This window comes from Glycine soja, chromosome 3, assembly GCF_004193775.1.
Source record: "Glycine soja cultivar W05 chromosome 3, ASM419377v2, whole genome shotgun sequence".
Taxonomy (NCBI): Eukaryota; Viridiplantae; Streptophyta; class Magnoliopsida; order Fabales; family Fabaceae; genus Glycine; species Glycine soja.
The window spans coordinates 5,896,057-5,920,458 of record NC_041004.1 but is presented as its reverse complement, the minus strand read 5'-3'; the positions used below and the strand labels follow the sequence as shown (position 1 = coordinate 5,920,458).

Here is a 24,402-nt window from a genome sequence, read left to right as displayed (position 1 = left end):
TGAAAAATATCACTGTTCATATAAAAAAGTTGAGATAAAACTCGTTAGTTTAGCTTTCCTGCCTGTAAACTGCAAATCAATTAAAAATCACAACACAATTATGATCAAATTCATAACATTTTTTAATTAGATAATAGTGTGAAAAAAATCTTTATGTGAGCAATACATTCTATTTAATAGAGTAAATAATTTATACTACACGCCTAAGTCACAGTTTACACACACAATCACCACCCATCTTTTTTTTATAGAAAAAATCACCACCCATCTAAGAACGATAAAACATAGTAATGAAATCAAAAAAATAAAAGACAATAATGAAAATATGTGATAAAAAGAATTCTAGTGAAGTGTGAAGGAATAAAGATAAAAATACAAGTAAATTTTAGAATATTTTACCAAAAAAAATATGATAATGTTATGGGTAAAAAATAGATTTTAAAGTCTATATTTTGGTAATATCATTATAGCTCTCATTATTTTGACCATTGTAATTGTTGAAATTGCTACAAATTTCTAGAATATTCTTAAATATAATATGTATGAAAATAGTAGAATATCCTAGAACTATAGTGTGTATGAATATGGTAGAACAATCTAGAACTATAATGTGTATGAATATGGTAGAACAATCTAGAACTATAAGTGTATGTATAAGATAGAAGAATATAGAACTATCATGATACTAATTTATCATGAAAACTCTAGAAAGACCTAAAGTAATGTAAAAACATTCGTCACCATTGAGAGGTTGGTGACTTGAGCCTATAAATAGGCAATTGGTATGTTGTAATTGATGATCCAAGAAATTAATGACATAGCCTTCTTTCTAAAACAATTCTCTAAAACTATCAACTATCAACTACCAACAGTGGTATCTGAGCTACGTTCAGTCATACATTGGACGTAGTTATATTACCTACCTACCATTCCAAAATCCTCCCAACTACTTCAAAAATTTCCTTTGTACTATTAACCCACTCTAATAATATTTTTTCTAAGCTATGGATAACACTACTCAATCATCAACTATTTTTGTCCCTATTTTCAATGGTGAAAATTATGATTTCTGGCGTATTAAAATGGAAACATATTTTTCATTTCAAGATTTATGGGACATAGTAGAAGAAGGTTTCACCATTCCCGCAGATACTTCAGCTCTTAATGCATCTCAAGAAAAAGAGTTGAAGAAAAATAAACAGAAAAATTCAAAGGCGTTGTTCACCTTGCAACAAGCGGTGACTGATCCAATTTTCCCAAGAATTATGGGAGCTAAGACTGCCAAAGAAGCGTGGAACACATTGCAGGAGGAGTTTCATGGAAGTATTAAGGTACGTGCCGTTAAACTTCAATCTCTAAGAAGAGATTTTGAACTATTGAAGATGAAAGAGTCTGAGACAGTTAAAAATTACTATTCTAAAGTTAAAGAAATAGTTAATCAAATGAGAGCTTCTGGGGAAGATATTCTTGACAAGAAAATTATTGAGAAAATTCTAATTACTATGCCCCAAAAGTTTGACCCAATCGTGACAACGATTGAGGAAACCAAAGATCTGTCCACTCTATCAGAGACAAAACTTGTGGGCTCTCTTGAAGCATATGAGCAAAGACTGTATAGGGATAACGAAGATACAATTGAAAATGCCTTCCAGTCAAAGTTTAAATTTCAGCCCCAAAACAAAGAAAATGGAGGAAAGAAAAATTATGGAGAAACTTCCAGAAGAAGAGAAGGTTCTAGGAATTTCCTTAAGAACAAAACAGATAAAAATCTTCCATGCAATATATGCAAAAGGCAAGGCCACACAGAGAAAAATTGTTGGTTCGGTAATATGCCACAATGCAACCATTGCAAGAAGTTCGGGCACGTAGAGAAAAATTGTCGCAACAAAAATAGGCATCAAGCCAATATCGCAGAGGAGCATGATCAAGAACAATGTACGTTCTACGCCACTCAAGACTCAATAAAAGAAAATGGAGGAAATTGGTACTTGGATAGTGGATGTAGCAATCACATGGCCAAGGATGAGACTATTTTCAAAAGTATTGATGAGTCTGACAAAGTCAAAGTTCGACTGGGAAATGGAAGTGTGGTTGAATCAAAAGGCAAAGGCACTGTCATGGTGAAGACAGATAAAGGTACGCGACTCATCCACGATATCTTACTAGTTCCCAGCCTAAAAGAAAATCTTCTAAGCATTGGCCAAATGATGGAGAGAGGCTACACACTTCACTTTGAAGGAGGTGTATGCAAAATCTTAGACAACAAAAATAAAAGGTCTGAGATAGCCCAAGTAAAGATGAGTAAGAGCAATAGAAGCTTCCCTCTAAATTTAAAATATGCAACAAACATTGCCATGAAGGTACAAGTTGATGATTCATGGCTATGGCATCGAAGATTTGGCCACTTCAACACACATGCCTTGAAGTTGTTACATGAGAAGAACATGATGAGAGATCTTCCAAGCATAAAGGAGAGCAATGAAGTGTGTGAAGGATGTCTCCTTGGTAAGCAACACTAATTTCCTTTCTCAACAAGCGGAGCATGGAGAGCGAAAGATCTATTGGAGCTGATACATACAGACGTTTGTGGACCAATGAGGACACCATCACATGAGAACAACGAGTACTTCATACTCTTCATTGATGACTTATCTAGAATGACATGGGTATATTTTCTAAAAGAAAAATCATAAGTCTTTGGAGTATTCAAAAAGTTCAAGGCCCTTGCTGAAAATCAAAGTGAAAAACAGATAAAAATACAAAGAAGTGATCGCGACAAAGAGTACACCTCTCGCGAGTTTGAAAGATTTTGTGAGGATGAAGGCATTGAGCGACAACTTACAGTCGCATATTCTTCTCAACAAAATGGAGTGTTCGAGAGAAAGAATCACACAGTTATGGAGATGGCTAGATCGATGCTCAAGGAGAAGGGACTACCTAACCCATTCTGGGCTAAAGCAGTCTACACTGCTGTTTACATACTCAACAGATGTCCAACTAAGTTTGTAAAAGACAAGACTCCAATTGAAGCTTGGAACGGGAAGAAGCCATCAGCAAAGCACCTAAGGGTCTTTGGATCTATATGCTACATTCATATTCCAGACGTGAAGAGGCACAAGCTTGAAGACAAGACTATACGAGGTATCTTCCTTGGGTATAGCAATATCTCTAAGGGCTACCGTGTCTACAACTTGCAAACTAAGAAACTCATCATCAGTCGAGATGTTGAAGTTGATGAGTATGCTTCTTGGAATTGGGATGAAGAAAAAGTGGAGAACATTCTTATACCTGCTCAACTACCTCAAGAAGAAGCTGAGGAAGAAGACCTAGGTGAACCACCTTCACCTCCACCACAAAAACAAGATCAAGAACTATCATCACCAGAGTCTACTCCAAGACGAGTAAGATCTTTGGTGGACATATATGAAACCTGTAACTTGGCCATACTTGAACCTGGAAGCTTTGAAGAAGCGTCAAAGCAGGAAGTATGGGTCAAGGCAATGGAAGAAGTGATACAAATGATTGAGAAAAACAACACATGAGAGTTAGTAAATCGTCCCCTTGGAAAAGATATCATTGGGGTTAAGTGGGTCTATAAGACAAAGCTCAACTCTGATGGCACCATACAGAAACACAAGGCGAGGCTAGTAGCTAAGGGTTACTCACAGCAACCCGGAATTGACTACAATGAGACATTTGCACCAGTAGCTCATCTTGATACCATAAGAGCCCTAATAGCTCTTGCGTCACAAAAAGGATGGAGTATCCATCAACTAGATGTCAAATCCGCCTTCCTTAACAGCGTACTTGAAGAAGAGATCTATGTGGAGCAGCCACAAGGATTCGTGTCTGAAGGCAAAGAAAACAAAGTGTTAAGACTAAGAAAAACACTCTACGGTTTGAAGCAAGCACCTCGAGCATGGTATAGCAGAATCGATCAGTATTTCATGGATCGAGGATTCAGGAGGAGCAAGAGTGAGCCTACACTTTACATCAAAGTCTCAAGACATGATGAAGACCTTTGAGATGACCGACCTTGGTTTGATGAGTTACTTCCTCGGCATAGAGGTAAGTCAGAGAAATGAAAGGATATTCATCTCGCAAAAGAAATACACAGAAGGCTTACTTAAGAAATTCAAGATGTATGGTTGCAAACCTATTGCTACTCCACTCATAACAAATGAGAAACTACAGAAGAATGATGGAGCACCAGAAGCTAATGCATCCAAATACCGAAGTCGAATTGGAAGCCTCCTATATTTGATAGCTACACGACTTGACATAATGTATGCTACAAGTCTTCTATCAAGATTCATGCAAAGCCCAAGTCAAATACACTTTAGAGCAGGAAAAAGAATTTTGAGTTATTGGGCAGGTTTGGCAGATAACATGAAGAGTGCCTCTGGCTATGCTTTCTCACTAGGATCGGGAATGTTCTCTTGGGCGTCGAAGAAGCAAGCTACAGTAGCACAATCAACAACAGAAGCAGAGTACGTGACAGCTGCTGAAACAACGAGTCAAGCTATATGGCTTTGTAGGATACTTGAAGACATGGGAGAAAAACAAGATGAGCCTACTAAAATCAACTGCGACAACAAATCAACAATTGCAATGGCGAAGAATCTAGTTCATCACAGCAGAACAAAACACATAGCAATCAAGTATCACTTTATTAGAGAAGCTGAAGCAACTAAATAGATCAAACTCGACTACCGCATAACAGAAGACCAAATTGTAGACATATTCACAAAGACTTTGTCGAGACCAAGATTTGAAGAATTACGAGCTATGCTCGGAGTCACAAAAATTTGCATCAAGGAGGAGTGTTGAAATTGCTACAAAAGAACAATAAAATCACCACCCATCTTTTTTTTTTTATATAGAAAAAATCACCACCCATCTAAGAACAATAAAACATAGTAATGAAATCAAAAAAATAAAAGACAATAATGAAAATATGCGATAAAAAGAATTCTAGTGAAGTGTGAAGGAATAAAGATAAAAATACAAGTAAATTTTGCAGAATATTTTACCAAAAATAAATATGATAATGTTATGGGATTTTAAAGTCTATATTTTGGTAATATCATTAAAGCTCTCATTATTTTGACCATTGTGGGTTTTTGAAGCCTATATCATGATGTCGTCACTATAGTATGCAAAAATTCATTCATGGCTTTAGTCGTTATGACCACTAATAAAAATAGTCTGAAAAGACATTATTTTGAACATTCTAGGTGTTATTACAGCCGTTACAACTATTGAAAGTTACACCATTTGAGGTTGAGGTTGAGATGCGCGACGACTTCGACACCTTCGAGATCGGAGTGAAGGCAACTAGAGGACCCGCAACGAGATCTGAGTTTGTCCAGATCTACAAAACGAAGACTATACGTGAGTTCATCCAGATTTGCAAATCGAAAATGTTCATCAACGATATCAGTCGTGCTAAAACACTTAGATCTGAAATTCCAAAAATCTACAAAACTTGAATGAAGATGACAAGTTGAAAAGGAAGCTTCTCCGGCGATAGCAACTCAGCTCACTTGAATTGCTCCTCTCCAACCTTCGTCAACTACAACGAGTGAATAATGTTTCATTTTCTTTTTCTTTTTATAAAAAAAAATGTTGTATGTTTGCAGATCTAACAAATTGAAGAAATCAGTAGCATGGAATCTTCATTTTATTGGTTTCATTTTTGTATTATTTTATTTGTTAGATTCTGGTTAGTTTGTTTTGTTGATTTGTGTTATGGAGTTGCTTGAGTTATTTTGTTGTTCTTTCTTGATATGAGATTTGAATTTGGGGTAGTATGTATGTTTGTGTTTGTGAACAAAGGAGAAAGAGGGAATGGGGAAAACGAAAAGAGAAGGGAGAGAGAGACAAAAGATGGTTTAGAAATAACCTTAGCCGTAACCTTTCGCCATTATAATATAATTTATCTTTTTATTTTTATTCATCTTTTGAATAGTTTTTATTTTTTTAATTATTTTTTTCTTCCGGTAAGTAACCTGCTATTATAGGAAAATTTTAATTTTCTACAGGTGATCTACGTTTTGCAAACTTCACACCATAGTCGAGCCCGATTTTACAGGTATCCAAACACAGTCATTGTTCAATCTGTTCCTTCTCTCTCTCTGTCACTGCCATTTTCATATAAAGATCATTTTCAATAATTCCGTTAAAACCACCAAAAGGATAAATTTGAGAAAGTCTACGATTTTCCCAGGATAAAAAATAAGTTAACTGCCTATCCTATAATTCTACTTCCAATAAGATACCTAAAGTCAAAACTACATTTTACCCAACCAACAAGCTACAATCTAAACCAATATAAACCCATACAAATAAGACATGAACTAGTAGAAAGAGCTTGTAAACCTCAAGTCTAACTAAACAGCAGTACACATTATGACAAATCAAACCTTGCCCCTGCATATTCAACAAAGTGCAGAAATTATGACTTATGAGATGAAAGAAACCCTACATTTATTCTATTATATGTCAGAAATGAGATCCAAGTTATGTATTTCCGAGGCTTAAATAAGAAAATATATTGTTAAAATTGAAAAATATAATCACTAGGAACCACAGAAATTGAACAATATAATTCTGAAATCAATAGATCATGAACTGACAAATACATAACTTGGTTAAAACCACGGTTCAACTACGGTTAAAATATTAAACCTTGAATTAGTCCTTCACAGGTTCAATCACTGGTCCGGCTTGATTAAAACCATATTTATGCAACCATGGCCCCTTGGGAGGCACAAATCTAACAAAAGCAATAAACCTTGTAAAAATCATAAAGGCAGAGATTACAAGATAAAACACCTTTACATCTATTCTACTCCATCCCAGATGTTATGAGATCTAAGCGACACTATAGTACTATGATGAATTTCCATAGGATTTTAACAAAAAAATGTTGAGACAATACATTGTCAATAAAAATGAATAAATAATCGCCAGAGCCACCGCAATCGTACAATATAATTCTGGAAAATGCAGATCATGAGAAAACATGTAAAAATTGAAAAATATGATCACTAGAACCACAGAAATCGAACAACATGATTCGAAAAACCAAATAAAATAATGCAATCACCAGATTACAAATCTCACCGATGTAATAAACTGAAAAGTATCAACATAAAAGCAATGAACAATATGATAGATCTAACACTGCTCACGCAAAGGCATAAATTACAAGATTAAACCTCAAATCGATTATATTTAACACCAGATATGATGAGATCTACTCAACATTAAAGTACTACAACGAATTACCATGGGATCAAACATAAATAACCCGCACAAGACAATGCATTGTGAAAATAACGAAAAAATAATCACGGGAGCCACCAAAATCGTACATTTATAATTCTGGAAATGCTTGATGGCAAAACTCAAGAGCGAAATCAAACAAATTAAACAATGAACAGATCGCATGACTAAAATTGATAAAATTCACACAGATCCATCAGAGATTAGCGAATAATTTATATAACAAAATAAAAAACAACAAAGATGCATACAAAATGTAATCATAATTCTTATTCAGCCTACGTATAATAAAATTCGTTTAGACAGATAAAGGAATTTTAAAAACCGAAAACAAAATACAAACTACATTTCAAGATTCATTCTTCCTCCATGCGTCAAAACTCATCAGATCGGGGAGAAACATCACCAGATCTGACGATTTCACTGAGATTTTTTTTTTACCTAAACGCGTGAGGCAACGGTGGGAACAGCGGCGGCGGCGGCGGCAGCGGCGGAGGCAGGGCCGCGGAGGAAGGAGAGGAATCCGGTAGCCTGAGAATTCTCCTGATCGTCGAGGAACAGATCCTCCGGCACGCGGAACGCGCCGTGGAGGCAAACGACGGCGACACCGAGCATCAGAGCCGAAACGAGGACAGATCCGACGCTGGTGAGGAAAACGACGAAGACGGTGAAGGCGGAGAGGAGGGCTAGGGTTTCGAAGTCGGAGAATGTTCGGCCGAGAATGACGAGAGGTTGATCCGAGGGACGGAAGAGGTAGAGGAAGGTCCAAGAGGCGAGGAGGCCAACGAGGAGGATGAGAGAGAAAGGATTGGTTAGGAGAGAGACTGCGAGGATGAGTGAAACGACAGCGTAGTAGTTGACGCGGAAGTAGGAGAAGTTTTTGCGGACACGGAGGGTGGCTTCGGAGAAGGACTCGGGTTTCGAGAACGCTGAGCGGTCCGCGAGCTCCGACCAGGGGCGGCGCTGGTCGAGGCCGTGGCGGAGGGAGTTGGAGAGGTTGTTGATGAAAGCGCGGAAGGCCGGGTTGTTGGCCGGAGCCTCGATGGCGCCGCCGCCTGCACCGGTGGTTCCCGCGGTGGTTTGGGAGTTGGAGATGGGGAGGACGGGAGGCGCGGTGGAGGACATGATGGTTTAAGAGAGAGAGAGATAATATGAGGGGATTTTGTAATTTGTGGTTTTAGAGAGAGAGAGATAATATGAGGAGATTTTGAAGGGAAGAGTGTATTTAAAAGTTTGATGCTTAGTGGTGAAGGTTTTGACGCACCACCGACGGTGGCGTTTTTGTGCCGTTTCGTTGGTCAGTCACAGGTCGTTTGCATTATGCCAACGCGTTTGTGAAAGGGGCACAATATGACACCACTCGTTGGTAGTTTCCTCAAATTTTATACATAAATAATACACAAAAATTTATTATTTAGATAAATGATACAAATTAATTATTATTTATTATTTTTATCTATGATATAAATTATTGTTCATAAGTGAGAAATTGATTCTTCTCAAACTACTGACTTTTCAGTTCTTTTTTTTAATTTTTAGTTGTGAAATCAGTTTTTTTTTTATTTGTTTTTAACCTAACACCGACCAAGCTCATGTTAAATACATGTTTAATGTCTAAATTTAAAAGCATATTTTTAATCAATTTATCACACTTAAAATTTTAGTGCATAATTGTATTTTATTATTGTAAATTTGTAATTATAATATCTCTTCATTTTTGTAAATTTTTTACATAAATAATATAAAAAATTATTATCTACCCAAATGATGCATGTCAACTAATATTTATATTCATAATACAAAATATTGTTCATAAGTGAGAAATCAATTTTCCAAACTCATTTCTCAACTCTCTTTAAAAAAATTATTTTGGTGTTAAGAAATCATTTCATGGGAAATGGATTTCTTAAGGCCTTTTTTTTCAACAATCTTACTAAATCGGTTTCTAATGATGTTGTAAGACTTTCTTTTTTAAAAGAAACCTGGGTTATAATATTTTTTTCTTCGCTTTATTTATTTGAGTTTTTTATTTTGTTTTTCAAAATTGTTATTTATTTTGTTTATTTTTTAATTAAAAATTATATGTTTTTGTTTGGTTTTTATTTTATTTTATTTATTTGTTTGAGCTTTTTTTTGGTTTTGTTTATGCAATACTATTTAATATTTTGTTTTTTATTTTAAAATTTACTATTTTTTTTATTTCATTTGTTTATTTATTTGAGTTTCTTTGGTTTTGTTTATTCAAAAATATTTTTTTATTTTGTTCGTTGTTTTTTTGTTTGGTTTTTTTATTTGAAATTATTATTTTTTGTTTTGTAGTTAAAAATCATCTTTTTTTTGTTTGTTTTGAATTTTTTAGTTCACTAATTTATATATATTAAATGATAAAAAAATAGAATTTATGTAGAATAGCATTTTCAAAAAATACATATATTTAAATACTTAATATAAATTTAATTTAGTTAAATATTTATGAAAATTACATATATTTAATTGGTCTAATTATTTTACCAAAACAATTAAAAAAATAAAATATGTTCAATTTTAATAGTTCGCATTAGTGTAAAACTATGAGTACTTAAATATGAATTAAATCTACAATAGGGTTTTAAAAAAATCCTTAAATGAGACTAGAGAATTTTACTAATGTAAATTATTTTCCGAAATCCTTAGTACATAAACGACAATCCATAAAATTGAACAAAATTACATACATGAAATAAAACAATATTACACATAAAAAGAAACATGAACGATAAAGTCATTGAATAAACAACATATGGACATACAATGCAAATTTGTAAATATTAAAATTATTGGTAACTTAAAATGCAAAAACATTACTTTTACAACATTATACAATGTAATATATAACATTTAGAGTGATAAGGAAAGCAAGAAAAACACAACCGCCTATAAAGTATACCATTTAATTGAATAAAAAAAAACTCTATAAACATAGAAAGTAAAAAATTAATAACAAGAGTATCAAACTTACATCTCGCAGAACTAAGATAGATTCACCATTTAATTGAATAAAAAATAAACTCTATACAACATAGAAAGTAAGAAATTAACAACAAGATTATCAAACTTAAGTCTTGCAGAACTAAGACAAAATCAACATGAATGTTTGTCATATATGAACTATAATTTTGACCTTCTATGATTGTTTGTTTCATAGTGACATCAATAGTTTCTGTAGGATCCTGAAATTACAACTCTTGTGAATGAATATCTGAAAAATAGTAATGCAATCCTTAGAAAGCGAATTAAAGTTAACTACCTTGAGTGTAATTCTCATATCGCCAAAATCATCAAGGGTACAACTCTTGACAATGATGATCGTTAAAGGGACACAATAAAAAATATAGTCAACGAACCCTAACATTGTCTCATGAGGTATGTCATCAACATTTACCAATCCTACGATTATATGAATTCAACAATCAATTGAATGTTCAAGTGGATCAAATACAATAAATGTTTAACCGTAGCTGACCTTGTGATCGAACGAAAACTAAAGCATATAACCATGGATTAATGTTAAATTCATGTTGGACTACTTGGTGGGTGCGCATTATGAATTCTTGGGTTGAGAGTGACTCCCTAGATTGTCGATTCATGATGGCAACTTGTACGACCCCAATCAAACCAGGAAAAAGTCTTGTTGAATTGGAGGAAGAGTGGTTAGTTGGGCAAACAAAGGATGAGAGATCTGAGTCGTCATTATTGAGAAGCTCCCATAGATTGTTGTCCATTATGAATTAGACTTTGTGAGAAAAATAAATAGTTTAAGGTGATGAGATACGGTGAGTAGTAGACAAAGGTGTTGAGTTATAGCTAACCCCCTGCTATATATATAATAGGTGATCTAGTGTTTTCATGTGACTGATACAAACGACTAAGATTGCACCGACAATATAAACGGTTTAGATTGAGTCTTAATTAATCACGTTTGGTTTGCATTATTTGAATAAATTAGTGTTTAGTCTAATCTTCATAGAAAGAATTGTTCAGTCACATCGTCTTGAAACATGCGATGTTAGGTAAAAATCGTATGGGGAAAAGCAACGTGGGGCCGCATCCTTTTTCTAACACAAAGGACAGGATTCCTTATGGGTGATTAGTAATCTCATTTACGTGAATGTGTTATAGGTCGTTAATTGTCATCGGTGCAATCTTGATCACTCATGTTTTGGTATAGGGGACAAAACTCTATAGGATTCCTGATGAGTGAATAGTAACATCGTTTACATGAATGTGTTATGGGTCATTGATTGTTGTCGGTGCAATCTTAGTCACTCCTTTTTTGGCACAGAGGACGAAGCTTTTCAATATTCATAACAATTGAGTAGTAAATACATATATTTGAATACTCAATATAAATATAATTTACTTAAATATTTATCAAAAATACATATATTTAAGTGATATCTAGGTTGTTGATTTTGTCGGTGACAACTTGGCCATTCAACGTTTGTTGATCCAATCGGTGATATCTAGGCCGTTGATTTTATTTGTGGGATTTTCCTCATTCAATGTTCGTTGCTTCATTCGGTGATATCTAGACCGTTGATTTTATCAGTGGCATCTTGGCCATTCATTTTGAGGTGTATGTCACAAGCCATTAAACATTATAAATATGGTATGCAGTGAGGAAGTCTAATCCATCACCTTAACTAGAAACCTTTCTGCAACCATATATCCTAAACCTTAACCTTAAACCCTAAATCATGGCTTCATCATCAGCCAATGTGATTGTGTATTATGATGGCTTCATCATAACAACTATACATGGTTCAACGTTTGTAAGCGGTTCACCAAAGATCATTCAACTTGATAACATAATGTCATTTGATGCCTTGAAACAGGCTATTGGAAACAACATTAAAGTCTACCAAATGGTCAAGTGGTGAAGGATATACAATTTTGTTTACTTGTATTATTTGTTGGTTATTGTGGCAAGTACACGACATTCATGTTGCACAATGATGAAGTTGTAATGACTATGTTTTCCATGTACACAGACATCTTGAAGTTGACATGTCTGGAATTGTATATTACCATCGTGGACCCGCCCACACAAACATGTGCACATCCACCACCAATTTTTGTTAGTTCTTTCAATTTTGAGGGTTTGAATGAATACCTCTCTAAAGTAATGAACCTTGAATTGAGTTTTGAACCCCCCCCCCCCCCCCAAAGTTTATTTGAGTAAATTTTATTATTTAATTATTTGTAGGACACATATGTGTGTTTTTCATTGTTGTGTTTTTGACTTGTTGTCATCTCTATTTTAATGCCAAAAGTTTTAAATATGGATTGAAATCTTCAAGTGTTACTAATTTTTTCTTCATTTTACCCTATTTGTTGAATGCGTTTAAGAGTCGAATCATGACCTAATAGTTGTCTTAATGGCTTTATTGACATTAAAACTATGGGAATGAAACATTATTTTGACCAAACCATCTGATACAAATAACAATCTAAGTGATCAAAGTTGTCTTCGTGGATTGAAATCTTCAAGTCTTAGTAATTTTTTTGTATCTTTTGCAAATTGGTTCATGCATTTGAGGGTCGAATCAAGACTCGATAGTTGTCTTAATGGATTTATTGACATGAAAACTATGGGAATAAAACATTATTTTGACCAAAAAGCCTTATACAAATAACAATCTAAGTGACAAAAGTTGCCATAATGGATTGAAATCTTCAAGTCTTCGTAATTTTTTCGTATCTTTTGCCACTTGGTTCATGCACTTTGTGTGTCTCGGTTACAAGTCGAATTTATTTCAGACCCTTATCTACTTATGTTAGGGAACCCAATGCTTTTAGACCTATATCTACTCACATAAAGGAATCCAATTAATTTCAAACCCATATCTACTCGCGTCAGGGAATTCTATGCTTTCAAATCCTTATCTACACACCTCAAGGAAACCAACTAATTTTAGACCCTTATATGCTCATGTTAGGGAAACCAATGCTTTTAGACCCTTATTTACTCACGTCAATGCTTTCATACCCTTATCTACTCATGTCAGTGAAACCAATTAATTTTAGACCCTTATCTACTCATGTCAGGGAATCCAATGCTTTTAGACCCTTAGCTATTCACAATTAGGAATATAATGCTCCAAACTCTAACCCATACCCTAGGTCATAAACCTTTAACCCTAACCATATATTCTACACTTAAGAGAAGACAAAGCCACTATTATTTGATGTTTTTTGTGCTTTTTTTTTCTCTCATACATGAATCCAATGTATTTCAAACCCTTATTTACTCACGTTAGAGAATCCATTTAATTTGAGACCCTTATCTACTCACGTCAGGGAAACCAATGAATTTTAGACCCTTATTTACTCACATCAAGGAATCCAATGTGTTCTAGACCCTCATTTATTCACCCCAGTGAATCCAATGCTCCAAACCCTAACCCTTACCTTGACCCTAGATCACAATCCCTTAACCCTGAATCCTATATATAGCACTCAAATCTACCTTTGTTGAACACATCCACACTACACTTCCTTACTTTTTTACTTTCTTCGAAGTTTTTAAACACAAACCATGTGTCACATTTAGTTATCTATTATTTTTTTATTACAAAATATGTCTTCCTTATTTATCAAATGGTTAGTGCAGTACAATGTTGAAATCATCAAAACAAATGAAGGGGATACTTTTCAAAGCCCTAACCCACTGTTCTTTGAAACAAAGTGAGGCCTCACACTTGAGGCCTTGGAAAAAAAATCCACCAACACCTCTGTCTTTAACCATTAGACCAAGTATGCAATATTTGATTCCGATACCCTTAAGTAGTGAAACACATAATGCTGAAATTTACAATAGTCTAACTTGTTAACAACGAAGACGTTAAAGGTATGATTTTAATTATTCTTCATACTGAGATTCTTCAATGTTGCGAATTGTATGCAAACATCGAGTGCAATACAATCCCCACCCCAAACCCTGAACCAAAACCTTATCAACCACAATATTATCCTTCATCCCATTATTCAAAATTACCAGATGCTACCCAAGACACTTTATCTTTATCCCAACAAGAACAAAATATATTTGAACCAAACACATATTCTTTCACCCAACTTATTTCTAGACCATTTCCCACCAATTTTTTTGGCTCACAACTATTCGATGCTACTGAGGATCATCCCACCAAGCGAGCCTAAGTTCATAGCACAGCCAGGCTTACCTAACGAAGAATATGGTCCCTTTAGTGAGGACGAAGATGAAGTTCTTCACAATCAACCCTAGGAGGAAGATGACGAGGAATAAGCCTGACCTGTTTTACCAATCATAAATGTAAGATCATGCTTCATACCACTTCATATGAAATTTTTTGAAGAATCCTATTTTCAAGATTTTGAATACGAGCATAACTTGGATCGCGAACAAGTCCAACATCAAGTGGAGACTCTCTTTGAAGGTATGTGTTTCCTAACGAAACAAGACGTACAAAATACTTTGCAATAATATCATGTGAGCAAAGGAGTTAACTATAAGACACAACTATTGAACCCAACAAAGTTAATTGTCATTTGTAATGGCGATAATTGTTCTTGGAGGTAGAGAGCATCATACATCCTTGCCTCCAAGCAATGTGAAATGAGAAAGCTCCATAAACCCCACACATGTTCAAATCCTTCAATCTCACAAGATCATGCAAAGTTGTCGTATTTATTGATCAGTAAAAGCATCCATAACCTAATAAAAAATGATCCATCAACTTTGGTGTCAACCTTAATAACACACATCAAAAGTACTGAAGGATACACTACCATGTATCGCAAAGCATGGATGACAAAGAAAAAAGCTATTGAAGACAACTATGACAACTTGGAAAAATCATACCATGATATACCGGGATTTTTTTTTAAAAAAAACAAACATATTTTTTTTTAAAAACAAAGGGTAAAAAAAATTAGAAAACTATTTTAATACAAAAATAAAAAAATCAAATAAATAAATAAAAAACGAAAAAATAAACATTATGACCTACATTTTAAAAAAAAAATCCATTTTTTAAGAAAAATTATACATAAATGAAAAATACTTATGTTTTTAAAAGTATTTTTTAATAAAATAAGTAGATTTTATTTTATTTTTTATAATTCAATTTGGGTATTTTGCATCAGTTTGACCGACACTAAATTCTTTCATACATGATATTACTTTGATATCAAACATCCTCTAGATAAACATGCTAATTTTAAAAAATAACACATCGGTTACCAATTTCACAACTAAGAATTGAAACAAATAAAATAAAAGAGAGCTGAGAAATCGGTTTGGGGAGAATCAATTTCTCACCTATGAACAATAATTTGTATCATGGATGTAAATAATAGTGGGCTTGTATCATTTGGGTAGATAATAATTTTCTTGTATTATTTATGTCAAAAATTCTAGTTTTGTGAGTCTTTTGATCAACTTATTTTCAGGACTGAGAATCATAGATGACGATAAAAGAATATAATATGTTTTTAATCCTATATTTTTGTTGAAATTTGTTTTTAGTTTTTGAATTTTGGTATGATTTAATCCCTGAATTTTATATAAAAATAAATGTTTTTAGTCTCTGGTCACACTTCCTAGTTTTTACACTTTTTTAACTTTATATTGTGTGAAGGAACTAAAAACACGTTTTTTTTATAAAATACAGGAACTATATTGCATAATATGAAAAATTGGGAACTAAAAACAAGATTTAACAAAATTATAAGGATTAAAATATATTTTATCTAGGGTAAAAAAGAATTAGGTCAAAGTGTGATAAATTAGTAGGTTAATTATTTATATAGAAAAACTTAGTTGAGTTGAATATAAGAATTCATCATGATTAGAGTATGTCTCAAGGCTCAAATTAACATGTTTATAATAGTACTTATAAATTATTCATCAACAAAATCTTCAGTTGGTTAATTAAGTATTTATTTTAAAAAATAATAATTTTTTTATAAAATTGCTTTAATATACATATACTGTTTTACTGGGGTTTAATTATTTTGTAAAAATAAGTTTATGTATGTTTGGTTTAGATTTTCTTTTAGCAAAATTAATTAAAAAAGTTCAGGTTAAGGGTAGAATTTGTGGAATGGTGTGTGTCGTCGTGGAAGTATATGCTCTTAGACTCTTGGTTAATGTGTTGTGCAAAAGTGAGCTTCAAGATGATTGAGGCCAAGATTCATCATGAGTGAGGAAAGGTAGGGTCTGTTCATATATAGATTATAAATGCTCAAAATCACTATATGGTTTATCTCTCAGCGGAAGATGACTATAATATTTATGACTCCATAAACATTCTTAGGAATTGAACGATGATAGAACAATCTATTTGGACCAAGGTTAATGTTTGACCTAGATATGCATCACTTTGGAATGCATATATGTTTGGGGAATGCTTAAGTTAAAGTTCACCAGAATTATCAATATGCTTAGGAGTTAGGATGATAGAACAATTTTCAAATGCAAACGAAGCATATTTTAATATGGAATTCGGAACCTTTTAACAGGACAAATGTCAAATGAATCATATGCTTGAGTTCAGCTCCCAATTTGGATCATCTTATGTGATTGGAGCATGTTAGAATTGTGTCTTTGTATTCTATTTTTTTGGTTCAAAAGATTAGGGTTATGCTTCAAAACACACGAACCAAAACTACTTAAAAAATTCCAATTTACGGCAACCATAACACTAATTCAAAGAAGCATAAAGGCATGAAAATTGAAACCAAAAATAGCTTCATAGTTGCAAATCAAACTTTTGTCAGTTTTTTTTATTGATAAATATTAATTTGTTACCATAACCAAAATACATACATATTTAAAAGTTAGCCAATCAAAATTTCAAAACTACTTAAGATTCTTTTGACTGTCCCAACATCCAAGTATGCAAGTCGAAGAATAAAAAAAATAAATAAAAGCACATAGTTCTAGTACTCTGCAAAACTTGATGCACTCCAGTCTTAACTGTAGCGCTGAGCAGAAACTACCTTGCCCCCAATTTTCATTTTAAGGAACATGATTCAAATAAACTACAGTTGACACTACACAAAAACCTGCCATTACTATCATAGAACAAGTATGGTATCATATTAATAAGCAATAACATGATGATCATATCAAATCTATGGTTTCAAGCTTAATTCATAAAATGCATCATCAATACAAATTATCATTTTAAGCGGTGCCAGATAATGTTTGTCACAAAAAGTGTCAAACACATATGATCCCCATTTATCCTTGCAATTAAGCAAGTTACGTTTGCGCTTAGGCTACCAGAAATCCCGAGTGTACTTATATAATGATACAAACATAGACATAAACACGGGTGAAACATAATGAACACTCCATCCAACATTCAAGGTACCACAACCAATGTAACATGGAATTCGGATTTCAGAATGTAGATCCATTCCATCCGAAGTTGGAACCCTGCATAACAAACAAAGTACCATTACCATCAATCATCAGCCACGAAAATTAAAAAAAAAAAATCTTGGGCGTAAAAGCAGACACTGGAAAAAGTGAGAATCAATGTTAAACGAAAACAGATAGCAGTATAAGAGTAAATTATATTGACACTCCCAGTGGTCTCGTTGAATTTCTCCAAATATCTTTCCTTTTTCTACCCCTACACAAATCCTTTGAAAAACATTACATTGACAATCATATACATTACATTAACCCCCTTAATTGTTTGAAAAACATTACACCGTATATCTCTATAAGGAAGGTTGCTGCAAACATTAAAAAAGCAGGGGATTGAGTGAAATCTCAATAAACCTCAGGAGAGTCAGTGCAATTTATTCAATTATTAATTACAGCTTATAAAAGGGGCTATGCTAACAGTCTAGAACAGTGAGAATTAATGATGTAAGTAAAACAAGCAAACATTTTGTGTATTCTTGACCCTGATAGACCTCAACAAATATGAACAATGCAATAAGAAAAAAGATAAGGGGCAATGAATGACCCTTCTTTTCAGGACAGCTCAAGTGAAAATACTTGCCTTGGTGTCATAGAATTTCAAGAAGAACCGCGACTTCGGCACTGACAATTTGGTTTCCAGAATTGAAGCAATTGCAGCACTAAGTTCCTTGTTTACACTAGGGTTAAGACCACCAATGGAAACCAATTCTCCATAAGCTGCTGGCTGCTCATTCCCACCAAAAGCTATGGGTACTGATCCTTTCAGTACAATCATCACATACTGCAAAATCAACAAAGGGCAGAATACTAACTTGATAAGGCTTTAGTAGGGGTGCTCATGGTTTGAGTATTTATATAACTATAACCATAACTAATTTTATATAACTAGTTATATTTTGATATAACCTGTTATTGTTTTTAAAATATGGGTATACAACCCATTATGAATAAACTAGTTATATAACTGGTTATATCTAAAACCAATTACATAACCAATTATGAATGAATAAAAATAAGTTATTTGAAATAACAATTTCTATAAAACTAATTATAGTCTTATTACCATAACTATGAAACTGGTTATAATTTTATAACTACTTTTATATAACTAGTTATAGTTATTTTTTAACAACTAGTTTTTTAGCAGCCCTAGGCTTTAGAACAGTCCGACCGAACAAATCAAAACACGAAGGCAAAGCAGGAAACATACATTATCATTAGCAAAACAAACCATCAGTAAGATATTCCACTATTTGAAGCCTTCTCAAGGATAGTTTTATAAGATAATAAATTGACACAAGAATAAGATTGTTTTTTTAAAAAATCATAGGAATCTGCATAGCCAAAATATAACATATGTAAAATTAATAAAATTAACATTTTAAATCACCAGAGAGAGAAATCATATTTTAAAAATGGGTATAACTCATTATAAAAATAATAAAATGCTAATTACAAACATGTACTATCAGTTTTTTTTTTGGAAGGCAACAAATATATATATATTATTAATCATAGAAACGGCAGCACCAGAGGTACTGCTGGTGAATTGTACAAAAGTGCAAGGCAGCTAATAACATCAACCAGCATGAATAAAATCAAGCTGTAGCCCCATTACATATGTTGATTAAAGTAACCCAACCTAACCAAAATATTCCCCAAGATTTGAGGACCAATGGTTAAACGAAAGACAGAACTTTTTATCTCTGGTCTTTACCCAAGACCATGTTAGGAATAAAGCGTCTTCCATCACTTTGGCTGGGTCAAACCGGTAAATGACAATTATTATAAATGACAATTGCGAATTGCGAATTGCGATAATACCTTTATTGTCAATGTATAAATTATTTATTCTTTTAGATATGCACACAGTGTAAATGCTTTTTATAACATGATCCAATTATAACAAATTGTCATATATCATAAATTTACTAATTTCTCCATTAGCTACCTTAAAAATCATTTAATGGCATGATTTTCAATTGGTTGACATTTTACCAGTTTCTACTTTTATTTATTCATTTTTATAAATTCTTCAATACGGTACTGTAGGCAAATAACAGAAAATCCGTTCCCACCTTATCCACACCAGCAAGTCCACTAACCACCACATATAAACTTAATCAGCAAAAGAAACACTCTGATAAGCGACCAAAGTCGACCATTTCCAAATCTAATTTCAAATTTACCATTTTTTTTCACGAATTACGAATAATCAGCGGAAATAAAATAGCAAAAAGAAAAACAATAATAACGTACGGCTTCGGGTTTGCCGATGATGTTGGCGACGGAGGAGGTGGCTTCGGCGAGGATGGAAGAGGTGTCGACGCCTTCGAGGGACACGTTGGTGCTGAGGTTGAGGCACGGCATTTTTTCTTCTCTTCAGTTACTTCACTCACTATCTTTCTTTGCTCACAATAACTTGAAACCCTTAAACGACATATCGCGTTACTCGTGTTTTTATAAGAAGGCATCGATGGAAATATCTCTCTCAAAAATGCCCTTTACCAACCAAATTAGTACTATTTATTTCCTTATTTTCTATTTCCTCAAAAGTCAAAAGTAAAGTTCTTTTTTTATATAATTTGAAGTTTATTAGTTAGTACCACGACAAGGATTTGAAGTTGTTTGTTTTCTTCTTTTGTTTTAGAGAGACATATTTAAATAAAAATAGAATAACTAAAAATAGATATTTCCACGATAAAATGATATAAATGGAGATATTTATGGATAAAATTACTTTTTTAAAGTGTTATAATTTTATTTTTTAAATTAATTTTAAAATCTTGTATTTTTCATTTAGATAATTTATTTCCACAACCTTCTTAGTTTCACTTATTACAATTTTTTCATATTATGCATTTTACTATTAATATTATATCTTAATGTATTTTTAATCAAATTTAAAATAAAGGAAGAATTAATGATAATTTATTTTTAAAAAAAATGAATTAAAGTTTTGTAGTTAGATAGTTAGAAAGTTATACTAATTGATTTCATATAATACATGAGAATTAGGAACTCGATTTTGATTATTATTTTTATCTTAACACAATTGACAAAATCTTCAAATGCATTAGACACGTGAGTTAAGATTGTTGCTCAGTTTAAAATAATCAACTTTAGGGGTTGAGATTCTTGAAATTACTAGCCCCAGGGAAATTTGTCACTCCCTTGCATATCGAGCCATAACCAATTGAGTCATAATCAAGAAGAACTCCAATAGTAATGTCTCTTTCTCACCAATAATTTTTAAGAACTAGTGCCTAATTCTAACATACCTTTATTATAATACTAATTATGCTTAAATACATGAACACTATGATGATTATTATGGTAATCGAGTTAATGTTGTTAGTGAAATGGACCCTTATCGAATCTTTACCACTACCTAACACACATATATATAGTGTAGACAAATTTTTAAGGTTTATTTTTGGATGTGTTCTCTTTAAAGAGAGTAAATCAAGGATCATTACTTTTAAAGGGAAAATTATCTTGAAGAAAAAAGAAAGAAAGAAGCAAGAAAATGTGTTTATGAGATTGGTTTAGATTATGCAAAGATTTGAGAAGGTTTATGACTTTTTCATTCCTTCTTTTTGCACCCTATAGCTTAATAAACTTATTGTTCCATTCTCATAATTGAAGGCCCACTCATCTAGGCCCAATTTTTCTAAAAACCAACTAACCACAAATACAAGTAGGGGTAAACAAAAATAATTGACCTAACCCAAAATTGAGAAAAAAGTTGGTGTTTAGGTAGGTTCAAAAGGGTTAGCTGGTAGGACAGGTTGGAAAATTTGTTTCGCATAGATTTTTATGGTTATTTGACAAATACATCACCCATCGAAACTCAAAACTGATCGTATCATGAGATCTAATTAAAAGGGCTTTAAAAATCTTAGGTAAAAGCTTTGTTAACTAATTTCACCGTTCGCTTTTCCTCCAACATTGTTTCCTTTTTCAAATCCAAACCTAAAATCGTTCTTTCCCAAATTTGAGATGAAATATACTCTTTTCATTCCCCTCTCATGAATCTCCTTATTCTTAATTGTGTTTTCCTTTCCCTTTCTTTTCTATGGCTTCTGGAAAGGAATCAAAAGAAAAGGGGTTTTTGGAACACATGATGACACCTTTTTCTATCCTGTGGTTTCAATGAAGACCTCACGCACATAAGAGATTTGGAGATAAGGCTTATCTGAGACTAAAGTATAATTGAAACACTAAGCTACGTTTAGGAATTAGGTATTCCTCTTTTCCTTTGTTTTCAAATGGGTCACTCAAAGTAATTGCTTTTCCCTTTTATGCTCTTTGAGGCTCTCATAATAAAAAAGTGCATGGATTTTTTTTCCTTGTTTAGATGCTTTCTCACAAGCTAAGTTGATTGTGGTTTCAGTGTAGTTTTGGTTTTTGTTAGATTTATGTGGTTTTTGTGGAGTTGTGGTTTGACTTAAATTTTAGTGAAAATGTTAGTTTTAATTTGCAAATCTTAGCCTATACTAGATAAAGCACTTGGTTAGGTTATGTCGCATCCAAACTCAGTACCCTCTCGGTCACATACCTACATATTTTGTACAACATGTACCGGTCTTCAACATAGGCAATGGACAAGTACCATTTGGCCATGATTATTACCAATATACTCACTTCAGGATAATTACTTGATTATAAGTACTTAAGCAGGATTAAGAGGTATATTATTCAACTAGTAATCAGGACGTCCAGGCCCACTAAGGTCAGTATAAATTGGGGTGAACCCCCTAGGTAAGATAAGAGATTCATTCTTGAATATTCACTAGATATCATCTACAACTTTGAGCTAAACTCTTACTTGAGCGTTGGAGTGCCTTTTGCGGGTACCCCCCTTACTCTTTTGGACTCACACAAACTGGAGACTTTAGCGAAGAACCATCAAAGAAGACCCTTCGGCACAATAAAAGACCCTTCGACATAAGGGTAAGTATTTGGTTCATTTGTGACAGGAACATTTTGGCTCCCACCGTGGGGTCATGTAAGATATATCTTGACCCTAAGAGTTCATGGAAATAACAAGGCCTATAATGAACATGTCAACGATGGAGCAACCAGTCAATCATCACAACAAAGACATTCACGTTGAGGACCAAATTGACTTGTCCTCAATAGTTTAGAGACTGCAGGCTCAAATTTTTAAATGCAAAGGCACCACATCAAAGAAGTTGACGCCCTTCAGTGCAAGAATACTCACCTACGGGAAGCCCATGGGTCACGACAACCTGAGGCTAGCTTGTTTGAGGGAGGAGAAGTTAACTCAACCACAATTGGCTTGCCTAGAGCTACCAATAAGAGCATGTGTCTGAACACTATTCCTCTGTCTCTCAACACATTAGGAAGACAATTGTTGTAGTTTAAGAACCTCTTTGTCCCTAGCATCATGGAGGTGAATCTTCCTTCCAATTGGAAGAACTTGACTAATGAAAAGTATGATGCTACCACATACCCAAACAAACACTTGGATGTGTACATCACCCAAGTGAGCATGTACACCTTCATTGGTTCATATGAATACCCCCTAACTCTATGGGTTCATTCGACACCTTGATTGCCCATTTTGGCACAAAATTTGCCACTAGGCGACCTCACCATTTGACGACTGTGACCCTTGTCAACATTTGGCAGGAGAAGAAGGAACCTTTACAGACCTTCATGGAACATTTCAAAAAGGTTGGGGGTGAATATCTGAAACCTTGACCCAGTTGTGGCTATGCATTATTTGATAACACTGTTATGGTTGAGACCTTTTGTCAACTGTCTGTGCAAGAAACTGAAATGTGATCTTGACAAACTACAAACAAGAACAACTAACTATTTTTAGATTGAGGAGTTGTTTGAGTACAAGAATCAGGTGCGGGCCGATGTCGTGTCAACCAAGAAATACAATGACAAGCCCAACTCCGAAAAAAATTGTGATGACGAAAGGAATGATTAGCCCCCACGAGAACCACATTATGCTCATTACGTTCCCCTTACCGCTAGTAGATCCCATATCATGGATTAGGCCTTGGCCTTGAGCATTTTAACCATGCCTAAGAGAGATAACACTCTACTGAAAGCCAACTACTCAAAACATTACCAGTATCATCACAATCGTAGTCACTCAACGGAGGAATGTAGTGACTTGAAAGACAAGATAAAAGAACTCATCAAGTTTGGCCAACTAAAGGAGTTCATTCATAAGCCACAGTCATACAGGCCCGAGGGAAGGACTCGACCAAAGTCTAGTTAGGAGAGGGACCGAGAACATGCAGGTTGGTCAAAAAGGCTGAGAAGCTGAAGCTGCTTGAGGGAGAGAAAGGAGAAACCCCTCGACCAACCGAGGTGGGTCATAAACACCATCGCCTGAGGTTTTGTTAGGGAGGGGCCACCGCCTCCGCGTGAAAATAACACTTTCAACAAGTCTGATCCATCAACATGATCTCTCGGCACCGAGTACCTAAAATGTCACTTATAACTTTCACAACATATGACTTCAAAGCAATTGACCCAGTACAGGATGACCCCATGGTTATCAGTGTTGAGATATCCAATTGCATAGTCATGAAGATCCTTGTAGACCAATGAAACTCGACCGATATATTGTTTTGGAACACCTTTATGTAGATGGAAATACC

General features: G+C 33.9%; 2 protein-coding genes across 9 annotated transcripts in view; both read right to left on the bottom strand.

Annotated features, from left to right (window-relative positions):
- LOC114406048 (PRA1 family protein B4-like) overlaps positions 1-8,651 on the bottom strand; it is a 45,412-nt gene extending 36,761 nt beyond the window's left edge. The window contains exons 1-4 of one of the 8 annotated variants that reach the window (XR_003665330.1): positions 7,732-8,651; positions 6,691-6,778; positions 6,382-6,432; positions 5,156-5,374 (exon numbers count right to left, since the gene is read on the bottom strand). Coding sequence is in view for 5 of the 8 variants with exons in the window: in XM_028368602.1 (XP_028224403.1) it covers positions 7,732-8,415 (684 nt within the window). In the remaining 3 variants the exon portion in view is untranslated. Of the gene's footprint in view, positions 1-5,155; positions 5,375-6,126; positions 6,144-6,180; positions 6,433-6,597; positions 6,779-7,731 lie in introns of those variants that run through there. The other 7 variants (XR_003665331.1, XR_003665329.1, XM_028368600.1 and 4 more) reach the window with 7 other exon arrangements.
- An 8,738-nt stretch (positions 8,652-17,389) lies between these two features.
- On the bottom strand, positions 17,390-20,201 carry LOC114406044 (macrophage migration inhibitory factor homolog). The gene is made up of 3 exons (XM_028368588.1): positions 20,012-20,201; positions 18,333-18,533; positions 17,390-17,755 (listed from the first exon to the last, which is right to left on the bottom strand). Exons 1-3 carry the CDS (start codon positions 20,120-20,122, stop codon positions 17,720-17,722), a joined length of 348 nt encoding a protein of 115 aa, XP_028224389.1. The 5' UTR covers positions 20,123-20,201; the 3' UTR covers positions 17,390-17,719.
- Positions 20,202-24,402: the final 4,201 nt, after the last annotated feature.

Coding starts and splice junctions, on each gene's coding strand:
- LOC114406044 (XM_028368588.1), bottom strand. CDS start 20,122: ATGCCGTGCCTCAACCTCAGCACCAACGTGTCCCTCGAAGGCGTCGAC. Junction 18,534..20,011: donor TCATCGGCAAACCCGAAGCC/GTACGTTATTAT, acceptor TTGATTTTGCAG/TATGTGATGATTGTACTGAA. Junction 17,756..18,332: donor TGAAATTCTATGACACCAAG/GCAAGTATTTTC, acceptor TTTGTTATGCAG/GGTTCCAACTTCGGATGGAA.